At 38.9% G+C, this 11,708-nt stretch overlaps 2 protein-coding genes across 5 annotated transcripts; one reads left to right on the top strand and one right to left on the bottom strand.

Moving 5' to 3' along the window:
• Window positions 1–116: 116 nt before the first annotated feature.
• LOC117543126 (PRA1 family protein 3-like) lies at window positions 117–4,599 on the bottom strand. The gene is made up of 3 exons (XM_034211214.1): window positions 4,324–4,599; window positions 3,480–3,697; window positions 117–1,445 (listed from the first exon to the last, which is right to left on the bottom strand). The coding sequence occupies exons 1-3, from the start codon at window positions 4,503–4,505 to the stop codon at window positions 1,270–1,272; spliced, it is 576 nt and encodes a 191-aa protein (XP_034067105.1). The 5' UTR covers window positions 4,506–4,599; the 3' UTR covers window positions 117–1,269.
• A 668-nt stretch (window positions 4,600–5,267) lies between these two features.
• LOC117543134 (NEDD8-activating enzyme E1 catalytic subunit-like) lies at window positions 5,268–11,072 on the top strand. 4 transcript variants are annotated; one of them, XM_034211227.1, is made up of 18 exons: window positions 5,268–5,373; window positions 5,476–5,514; window positions 6,628–6,751; window positions 6,930–7,010; window positions 7,108–7,190; window positions 7,464–7,544; window positions 7,652–7,695; window positions 7,780–7,844; window positions 8,044–8,199; window positions 8,612–8,714; window positions 8,827–8,937; window positions 9,100–9,153; window positions 9,901–9,937; window positions 10,016–10,097; window positions 10,198–10,298; window positions 10,371–10,434; window positions 10,535–10,589; window positions 10,689–11,072. In XM_034211227.1, exons 1-18 carry the CDS (start codon window positions 5,354–5,356, stop codon window positions 10,775–10,777), a joined length of 1,389 nt encoding a protein of 462 aa, XP_034067118.1. In that variant the 5' UTR covers window positions 5,268–5,353; the 3' UTR covers window positions 10,778–11,072. The 4 variants fall into 4 exon arrangements, with proteins under 4 accessions (XP_034067118.1, XP_034067119.1, XP_034067120.1 ...); XM_034211228.1 differs by having other exon boundaries at window positions 5,357–5,373; window positions 5,476–5,538; XM_034211229.1 differs by lacking the exon at window positions 5,268–5,373 and having other exon boundaries at window positions 5,479–5,588.
• The last annotated feature ends 636 nt before the right edge of the window (window positions 11,073–11,708 follow it).

The raw sequence follows: 11,708 nt of genomic DNA, 5'->3' as shown, positions 1-11,708 counted from the left end.
GTAATATTCTACAATCACTTTGTTTCTCACAGAGATGTAACCCAAATAAGGCCAAAACAACTGCGTTTGATGTTAAATATATTTCTATATTTTAGAATGAATAGGGACAAGAATGCAACATAAATCAGGTCATCTTTATTTCTATATAGGACTGCCATGTTTTAAGTCAAGTTCTGTGAATTAATCACCACTGTCAAGAATGAAACCGTTGCATAAAAACAGAACACATAATTTAGCATCATGTAACAAACAATCTTTCTGAACTACCATCTGTGAAAGTACCACACACAAACAGTTAATCTGCATATGTATAAAAGCAACAGCTCATACTTTCAGTATAAAACAAACACTTAACATTACAGATGACACACTGAATTTGGAATTCCTACTTTTTCAAACCGAAAATGGATTTCATTCTAACAGGAAATGGGGAAAATAGGGCAATTTTATTAATTTAATATGATTGTATCCTGTAGCCATTTTATATATTTCCACATGCCATATCATGGAAATAAAGACGCATCAGAAACAACAAGCATGTACACATCATGACATAATATACAAACAATAAAGCTGCACTTGCCATTCATTTTTCAATATTGCATAGCTTTGATCAGAACACTCAGGCCAGCCTGCAAGGTCAAGAAGTGTGTACACACATCTTTTGAGATTAGGAATATTTAAATTTCCATGACCACATAATTCTGTCTACAAACCGGTCTCATATCAGTATTCAGCTCCTGGAGTGACACAATGGGAGTTATTGCTGTTTAATAAGCATTTAACAGTTCACTGGGTGAATCAAACATGCTTGTTTTGAGGTAGCAAACTGCAAGCATCCGATTCTTTTAACAAACAAACACAATTGACACTAGACATTGTGTTCAGACGTTCTGCTTCATTTTCTGAAGTACAAAGTCAGTCGTCATGTGGAACAAAGTGCGTTGTGGACAAGGATAATGATGTGTTTTAGGAACATTTTTTTGACAAATGAATGAACTTTGGTAACTTTTTTTGGTGCCCATTGTCTTTCAACATCCAATCCACGCTGTGATTGTGCAAATCATGTTATAATGTTACCATCTATCTGTGAGTAAAGTATAAGAGAATTAAGTAAACCAAAATGGATATAAAATATGGGAATGCCACAATCGGTAACATGACATGTTTACAGGGTAAAAAAAAACTCCACACATGGGACTATGCTAAGGAAGTTTTAATCCATGCTGTATGATACCGACTCCCCTTGGCACACGTTTCATTATAGCCTTAATCTTTCATTTTGCTTTCAAGGAAATCCTGAATCTTGTTCATTTTCTCCTCCTGCTGATCCAGGAGATCCATGATGATGCCCATGGGGGTCTTCTTCAGCCCAACACCCTCAATCCTGTTCTCCATTTTGTTCTTCATGTTGCGCAGTCTCAGAGAGGCATGGATCAGAATTACTACATTTAAAAAAACAACAACATGTGAGGTTTTAGATATACATTTCAGTGTCTCAACCTTAATATCAGATTTTTAACTGGAATACAGCTAAGGAAAACAGGAAAACTAAAAATGTGATACTGTTGCAACTAAAGCAGGAGAAGGGATCAAAGTGTCTTTTATTCCCATGGCAGGCAGATACTGAACGCATGACATCAGCAAGTAAATGTAGTTGTGTGCAAATCAACAACCCATAGCAACCCCTCAACACAAGCCGCAGCAGGCAGGCCTCCTGGGAAGCGATCAAACCGTTTCCCCTATCGGCCATGATGTTGGAGCGGCTACATTTGCTCTAATGATCCAACCAATCCATTTACTAAACCACCCTGCTGACTGCCTGACTCAAAATGTGTTTAGCAGGCTGAAGCAAACCCACAATCATTCATCTGAACGACAGTACAGCTCGATGTGTAATGCTGACTTTATTTTGCAATCTGTGTCATGAGTGAATGCCTGTCAGTAACACTGTACATGCTGTTCAATCCCTACAGTGAGTCAGAATGAGAGAGTGCTTGGAAAAACTTGTTCACCCACAGGAAAACCTCTGTTACTCATCCCTGTGTGAGTCACCATCTTCCCTAACAGTTTAAAGGTCCCATGTCATGGCCATTTCTACTGATCATAATTCCATTGTTGAGGTCTACTAGAATAGATTTACATTGTGCAATTTTCCAAACTCACATTGGTTTTCTCATACAGCATCTCTGTATAGTATGTGTATTCACTGAATTTCACTCTCTGCCCTAAATGCCTTGTTGGAGGTCCTGCCCCCCCCTCCCTGTGAGCCCAGTGTGCTCTGATTGGTCAGCTCGCTGCTACGAGGAGCTGACAGTGCGAGCTGGCTTACTGGTGTGGTTTCCTGCGAGACATCGCGAATGGACGCGGGAAGGGGTGCTGAGAGGGCTGCAGCAGCCCAATCTGCGAGGCTCCACTAGCACCCGCATCGCACCCCCAAACGCGGCGCACCTACAGTGTAAGCGCACCACAGTTTCGCCGCACTGCGAGGCTCCACCATCAACCCCCCCCCCCCAAAAGAGTGTGTGAGGAGCTCCACAGATAGACCAATGGGTCCATTTGGGTCGTCGTAACGTCACTTAGTACCAGGAAGAAAAAGAGAAATGTCCAACGAGGCGTTCTGGGGCAGCACAGACAGGTATTTTCTGTGTTAGAGTTTTACTCGCTACAGGGTGTACTTTGAGGGTTTGTGACTCTGCAGACCGTTTACATGCAGAAAAACCTTCATAACACACAAGGGGACGGGTAATAACCGGAAAAGCATGACATGGGACCTTTAACATTAGCCAATGACTGTTTTGGATATACCGTATGGAACGAAGGTTATCATTTTAATCAGGTTAGGCCAAGCACTAAATCTATAATGATGCGCACTAGAGTGAATTCATATCTGTGTCACATCTGTTAAATGAATGTGTTGTGACGTGAATTGCTTGTAAAATAACAGGTGTCAAGCAGGGAATTTATTTGATGCCTTAAAGTTAGCAGATCTTTTGTATCAAAATCACAGAGCATACAGAAGGAGAGAAAGGAATGTGTGTGTGAATACATCTAAATTGTACAAGAGCCATGCCCTAAAACCACAAGAGGGAGTGTGTGGGAACCTAAAGAAAACAGTTTCCATGTTATATTTTGTTGTGTACGTGTCTTTTATTTCCCAGGTCAAGCAGCTACAGTAGAGGATGTGGCAACAATGGCAAACACTTTTTTCTTAATGAACAACGTCACACTTGCTCAATATTGATCTTGGAAACAGAATTGTTGTGTTGTCACATGACCAAAATTCCATATTCATATGGTAACAATTAAAAGCCATCTCCTAGACAACTCAGCAAACTTGCACCATGGGAATTTATAAGGACACTAAATAGAGCATATATTTCATATTTATATAAAATGTGGGAAAGTGAATGTAGTGCACTGCATGATAAGGAGGGCTCTCTGAGAGCATTTCTTTTAAAGTAAACAACGTGACTTACACAGCAAGGGGAAGGTGATGCCAAACATGAAGACCAGGACGCCTCCACACAGCGACAGCAGGAAGTAGCTGGTGACCATTACACAGACGACAAACACCGAGGGGTTCTTCTTCTTGAAGTTCTTCACCATGGCCTGGTTCTCTCCGGCCCACACTGAGCCCATGAAGACCAGAGACACCACAGCTCCTCCCAGAAACATGCCAAATGGGTTCAGGAACCTGAATATTGTAACAGGAAAGTGGCATATTGTACATGAAGGTGTTGGCATTGTTTTAATAGCACAACCTAGTGGTAACAATAACAATTTCTAACATCCTGACAGCTGGTATGAACCAAAAGAGGGCATATGCCTGCATTAAGGCCTATACTAATCAATACATCATGATCTATTCAAAGACCATTACCAAACCAGCTTGAAAGACGCACAGAAAATAAAGAAATTCTTGAATTGATAACTGACGGTAGGAGATCCAAGATAACATCACAGTTTCTCAAACAAACTTAAAACCCCGATAAGTAAAATGTATTTTAATATACAGACTACAGAGACTAAGGGTGATCACTTGCAAACATCTAACGTTAGCTCAAAAGTTATTATTTAACTGATAGTTGATGCTACTGAATAATATGTGGACATTTAAAAAGAACATTTGCTATAGGCCTAGAAGAAGAAATATAAAATAGGCTTTAAATGGATGTGCCACAAAGATCGCCTCAACAATACAATAGTTACAGAAATAGCATGAGTGGTCATGGGTGTGGTGGGTAGAAGGTATGCAGGCTAGTAATTAAACACCCAACCATAGATGCTAGCTAGCCCCGTTAGCATGCTACCATGACTTACCCTACAATGAGGAAAACCACCACAGCCGCCGCGAAATAATTGGTCTGGTAGTACATCAGATTACTGATCACTCTGTTGTTCCACTTCGTTACATCTCCAAACTCGGGTTTGGCGAACCGGTCCGTCCCGGGGTAGAAATCTACCCACTGTCTGAGGGGTGCAAGCTCCATTTTGGCTGCCATGTCTTCAACGTGTAGTGAAGCGACTACAAAAACATACCCACAGGAGCTAGCTGCGTAATAGTTTGACAGGCCAGCTGATCACCGTCTTAACAACAAGCCGTACTCTCGCTCGAAATCTCACGAGAGCTAAAGTCTCAAGCGTTTTACACTTGCGTTCTAGAATGCGCAGCTGCACCAATCAATGCAAAGATTTCCTTGATGATTACAGTGTACAAATAACATTTAAAAATAAGAATTATGATATAGGGATTTAAGAAACAATAGCCGGAGTTGTTTATTTAGACAAATACAATTAATACATTTAAAAGAACACTAATACAGGTTTATTTGTTAAAAAAAACATTTAACTTATTTTCAGTTATTTTAACATGAACGTAGGGGATGAACAATAGCAAGCTTGTTTATTCAGACAAATTAAATTAAAACAAACGGAATACTAAAATATACAGATACATACAGGTTAATTTTTAGGAAAATTGTTGATATTTAAATGTATTTAAATTCTTAAATGTAACCACGCCTTTTGTTAATACATACAATATTTAAGTTGTTTTGTTCTCTTTTTTTTCTTATTAAATCACTTAGTTGTATCAGTATTTTTATGGCAAAATCTAGCACACTTTTTATATTAAAAAAATAAATAACATATTTGATTCACCTTGTGAACTCAATATATAATCTGACACGAGACCTTTACCTTAAACATGGACACATTTAAAGATCAGTTAGTTGGGTTCGAGTAGAAGAATACATTGCTCCATATGGCCTTTGGGTCCTTTGCGCAGAGTGTGCATGTTTGACCCTCGGAAACATGGCAGACACAATCGAGGACATGGGACCGTGAAAGTATGGCGGATGCCGAGGAGCCGTAAGTCTCAATGGACTAAAAACATAATTTAATCGTAGTTTAACCCGCGCCGTTTGTCGTTAACCCGGCATGTTTGAACCCTGTTTTACTCTGTTCTTGCAGGGAGAAGAAAAGAAGGCGAATAGAGGACGTGACTGAGAAGTTAGTGACGAATGCTAAATAAAGGTCTCTGACTGGCAGCAGGTTTGAGCCGCGACTGCTGGGCCAGGAGACATGTAAAATAAAACATTTCTGCAAGGGACAGCCTTAGAAACCCAGCTGGTTGTTTGTAAAATGTCTTCGTTTACACAGCGTATCCATTCACAATACCAAACATAACGCAGACACCCTGCACTGCACCAATCCTGCATCCTCCTTACAAGGCACATCCGGAATAACAATCCAACTAAAACTTTGTACGAACTTCATACTAAATACTAATCCTAAACAGGTTTTGAGTATGTAGAGTGCAAAGCAAACTCAAACAAGTAAACATAACATTACAACATGTGATACAAACATGGCCCACAATGCAATGTACACAGTACAAATGGAGCAGCTACTGAAAGTGTGTATGAAGCATCAAGTTCATAATGATAATGGCAGTCCAAATATGCATATTCATGTGTGACAAGTCAGGTATTTACAATGTTCCTGTTGGTATAATCCTATATATACTATATTGATTTCTTATTTTTAAATGCAAGTATAGTTCATATTGCATTCAATTGGTATGTATTGTGGAAATGGGACACCTGTTAATGAGGATTCTCAGGGAAATGGGATTTCTTAATAAACTCACTGCATTATCGTCAGTTAGTCATATCTTAATGAAGGGCGGCTTTCCCCACACACATTTTCTGGAATATGATTTAGGGACCCCAAGAATATTGAATAAAAGATTAAATAGGTGCCAAACAAATGGTGCTGTTTGTTTGCAGAAGTATGTATTACTATTTCCTATGTAGGATACAATCTTGTGGCCTCTCAATGCCTTGTGGTGGTGCTGACTAACATTTTGGGAACCACTATCCAACCAGACAGTCAAAACATCTAGGTTGTATAATCTCAAAAGATTAAAGTTGTCTTCATTTAAATAACCACACTATCCACAAAATAGCAGTTTTAAATGCTGCCAACTGCTTTCTTTCACAGCCGCCTTCACACATCCTTACAAATTTGTGTAATGGCATTTTTAGAGGAATAAGTAGGCAGACATGTACTGATCTAAGTTATGGTGCAAGGTCAGTATATCTCAGTGTGTTGTGTGTCCAGAATGGCTGTAGTTGGAGGACACGGGGACGCTGGTTGCGACTGGGATGGCCGGTGGAATCATGTGAGGAAGTTTTTGGAGCGACCTGGACCGTTCACCCATCCTGACTTTGAGCCAAGCACTGAGGTAACCGAAATACTTTCATAGCAAAAGATCATAATAACAAAAATATGTATTTTCACATCTTAAAATGAAACAGTTTAGAGTGAGAAAGCTTATATATTTACATTGTCTAGTGACTGGGATATTTCAAATCGCAGTATATTTTCATTTCTTTATTATTGCGGTGTTTCTTTTATCTCAGTCTCTACAGTTCTTGTTGGAGACATGCAAGATTCTTGTCATTGGTGCAGGAGGACTTGGGTGTGAACTCCTCAAAAATCTGGTAGGAAATACCTTTAATTTATGTTAAATAGACTTACTTCTGAAGTGCAAGCTGAGAAATAAAATGTATTTGCTTTCTAAATCTTGTTGTGCTTTAGGGCCTCTCTGGGTTTCGTCTGATTCATGTGGTTGACATGGACACGATTGATTTGTCCAACCTCAACAGGCAGTTTCTTTTCAGGTAGGCTTCACTTCTATTTTCCTCAATATTACAGTTTTCACAGTAGTGTATTATTTAAGAAATGCATTGTGTGGTAAAAAAATAATAAAATGATTTAATAGTTTTAATAATGAAGAGTACATGATATGATTAGCTTATAGCCCTCGATTGAAAATAAATGAAAAATACCATGTCCTTTGCATCTGCAGCTGAGAGATTTAATCAATTGAAATCAAATGACATTAAGCGTCTCAAATGTCCTGTAATTAATAATAGTTTTTTGCATCCAATTAGGCCCAAAGATGTTGGTCGACCAAAGGCAGAAGTGGCTGCCGACTTCATCAACAGTCGTATCCCTGGATGTAGAGTTGTCCCGTATCCTTTCCATCCACAGTTTTCACAGCTGAAAAACATATCAGATATAGTTTGCAGTGTACAAAATATCTCGACTGTGGTATTTTTTCCTTATAAATAACATGCAGTCACTTTAAGAAGATCCAAGACTTTGACGAGTCTTTCTACAGGCGTGAGTGCTTTTCTTACACAATCTATACTTCAGTTTAGTTTACAGAGGAAGTTTGAAAGGTTTAAAATGCTCATCTTTTCCCAGAGTTTCACATCATCGTCTGTGGACTGGACTCCATCATAGCCAGACGCTGGATGAACGGGATGCTGGTAGGCAAAATATTTAACCTTAATATACCTCTGCATATTAGGAGGGCATTAGTGTAACTAGTGGTGAGTTAGATCAGTGAGGGAGATGTTACTTTGAAAATGTAGCAATTATGCATGCTATCAAACTATATTTAAAATTTGAATTACATGTAGTTCAGCACTCCCCAGCACTGGCAATGATTGACGTTACCGTCTCCAGATATCCCTCCTGAGCTATGAAGACGGAGTCCTGGACCCCAGCTCCATCATCCCCCTGATAGACGGAGGAACGGAGGGCTTTAAAGGAAACGCCCGGGTCATTCTGCCCGGCATGACCGCATGCATCGACTGCACACTGGGGCTGTACCCGCCACAGGTCACTATTCGTCTTCGAGTTTCACATCAAAATATTTGTATGATTAGAGAAAAAACAATTCTTCTGTTATTTGAATCATAAGATCTGTTGTTGAACTTGTCTTTTGGGGGGAGACAGCATCTGTGGTGCACAGGAGGAGATATTTAACATTTCCATCTGCAGCAACAGCTGTTAGTTTTGGGGGGGGGGAAGTATTCATAGCTACCACCAGCACAGCAGTGACTATTTAGCACTTCTGATCTTATCAAAACACAGAAAATAAACTATAAAAACAGTAAGAATTGTACTTCCTCATGTAACTTTATAGTTTTAATATTGTAGCTGTTTGATTTCACTGTGTAGAGCAGAAAATTGGCTTCTACTGCTCCTATAAATGCATTTGTGCTTGACTTAAATGTCTTTCTCTCCACAGATTAACTTCCCCATGTGCACTATCGCGTCAATGCCTCGGCTACCAGAACATTGCATTGAATATGCCAGAATCTTACGGTGGCCGAAAGAAAAGCCATTTGGAGGTTCTTACCTGTTTTTAACAAATCTAATCAAGTTACTTAACTTTCGATCTGTGCAAATGATTACAATTACATCACAACTTACGCTAACTACAAGGGTCTTTACCTCAACCAGATACCAGCTTAGATGGAGACAATCCAGAGCACATCGCGTGGGTGTTTGAAAGAGCCCAAGAAAGAGCTGCAGAGTTCAACATTACAGGAGTGACATACCGACTCACTCAAGGTGAACTTGTAAATTAAAAGACAATAATTTATTCAATGCTAATGTAATACATTAGCCAGTTTTTCCCTGATAATGTGTTTCATTCAAATTGACTACTCTCGAGTTCACAAGTATGTATAACTGTGTGCTGGAATTAAACGTGTGACTGTTTTTGTGCCACAGGAGTTGTGAAGAGGATAATTCCTGCTGTGGCATCAACTAATGCCGTCATCGCTGGTATGACACTCTGATATTTTTTAGGCTTGCTGTTCAGACATGTTGACAGAAAGGAAATATATGAAAACATTGTTGACGTATCTTTGCTGCAATTTCAAAATAAGTAGGCCGTTGGCTAAGCCCCCTGTAGTTACGGATACTATTACTGTCAAGCTAGCTGAAACGTTGTTGTAAATTGATGCAGACATAAAACACGCTTCTTATATCTATGCATCAATCAAACTATTCCTTGTAGTTATATAAGGTACTATTTAAGTTACATTTAAGTTAATTAAATAGTGCATTAAAGAAAGTTACACGGTTCAATTTAGTCCTTACTGTTTTGCTTGTGCAAACATTTTTTTTTGACATGTGAAGAAGTCATTATTTGACGGGCCTGCTGTATCTAGTTACAGTTGTGGACATTTATTTTTGGAGAAGACATTCAATATATATTGTACCAAAACAATTGCACAGTTCACACAACTGAAAGTGGCCCTTTGATGCTCATGTTCAGGTTTATATTAGTATTCTGTGCCTGACATATTTACATGCTTTAATGTTGAAAAAGTGCTTTTTTCCCTCTTTTTACCCTCTGTCTGAAACCAGAGTCCAGTCTGCTCTGACTTAGCTGGCCGGCTCTGTTGAGATTGGTCAACCGCTTAGAGATCTCGCAAGCCAATAGAAGCGCTAGTGTTACATAGTTACGTCACTATTTTACAAAAAGCATAATAAGGCCTCTTTAATTTTGTTTGTTTTTCTCCATAGCTGCCTGTGCCACTGAAGTTTTTAAAATTGCTACAAGGTAAGAAGCAGAATTTAATCTTTCAGCCCAGTTGATTGGTCAAATGAACACCCCTTAACCTCAGATTTTATTTTTTAGCGCATATATTCATTTAAATAATTACCTGGTCTTCAATGATGTGGACGGACTGTACACCTACACTTTTGAAGCTGAACGAAAGGTTTGTTGATGTCTCAATAACCGAAACCACCAGTGACCATGTTGTCAGCAATCGTTGTATTCACTATGTACGGAGAATAATAATCATATTTGATCGGCAGGAAAACTGTTCAGCCTGCAGCCAGGTGCCTCAGGATCTCCAGTTCCCTCCTTCGGCCAAATTACAGGAGGTTTTAGAGTACCTAACAGAAAATGCCTCTCTGTAAGTATTTGGAATAAAACACTATACTACACTATATACTACACTGACTGATTAAACGTTCATTCTTTACAGACAAATGAAATCTCCGGCTATCACCACAACTCTTGAAGGGAAGAATAAGACGCTGTATTTGCAGGTAATATACATAAATGAGTACCTGAGAATGCTGCTTGATGTTTTGTCAGCTACATTTCATTATAAACCACAATTAAACTACGAAAACATTTGTATTCCAGTCTGTTAAATCCATCGAGGAACGTACCAGGCCAAACCTCTGCAAGACTTTGAAAGGTAACCTGAATTATTCCCTGTCAGTCCTCCTAAGTGAGTTGTAGCTTCTGACTATCTTTGAAACATATCATATACAATGATTTGTCTCTCCTGATGCAGAGCTAGGCCTGTCTGATGGACAGGAGCTGGCGGTGGCAGATGTCACCACGCCCCAAACGGTTCTCTTCAAGCTCAATTTCACCACCTGAACACTCAGTCAGCACTGATGTCAAAGTGACTGCATCCGAATGCAAACACTGGGTTTCTGTGATGTTGCAGCAGCACATTTGATACCACGATGTAAACATTGACTGAGGTCTGACCTCCAGGATTGAATATGAAATCCTTACCGATCCTAACTGATTTATTTTTCTATTTGTAATGTTGTTTCCTTGTTGATGTACAGTATGTGCTGTTTTGACTTCTGTTGTAGCTATTTCTTTGTCAATCTAATGAGAATAATAATGTGCACAAATCTCTAATAAAGTTGTATTATTGCGGTTATAAAGGTTGCCTCTTTCGCCAGATTGTTTGGTAACATCTGTTTACTTAGAAGCAATGAGGATAAGATAAGATGGACCTTTATTTATCCAGGGAAATTCACTTGTTATGGCAGCAACAGAATTGAAAGGATGCTTCACTGGTTATCTTTAATGTATCAAAAAAGCAACTAAACATAGGAAGTCTTAAGTAAAGAACAAAAAAACAAATAATAATATCCTTGTTATATTGAATTTATAAATCTTAAATGACAGTTTCAATCTTCTAATATGAGTCGCTTAGCAATTAAAACTATTTTATGAACAATTAATCTACTTTTCTAGTGAGACTTAATTAAAAAAACAATGATACCTCAGTGTTATATTTACTTGTGGTGTGATTTGCTTCATTAGTGGGTTTGCACAATTAAAATGTCATTCCGGGAGCCTGAACCAAACAAGCAGGGTGTGTAATCTCATTTTTGCTGTTTGGCAAAATGACAGCCAAATACTAATAATAAAAAAGATGTTTTTCAAATGTTATCTTAAGGCGAAGGCATGACATATCTCGTGAGAAGATTACTCGGCCTCTCCGTTTCTCCCTCTGTCCGCTTTGTGACAGGATGTCGATCCGCACTTTAAGCTTCTTACGGCGCTAATG

Source organism: Gymnodraco acuticeps, unplaced genomic scaffold (genome assembly GCF_902827175.1).
Source record: "Gymnodraco acuticeps unplaced genomic scaffold, fGymAcu1.1, whole genome shotgun sequence".
Classification (NCBI taxonomy): domain Eukaryota; kingdom Metazoa; phylum Chordata; class Actinopteri; order Perciformes; family Bathydraconidae; genus Gymnodraco; species Gymnodraco acuticeps.
This window is presented reverse-complemented; position numbering and strand designations above follow the sequence as displayed.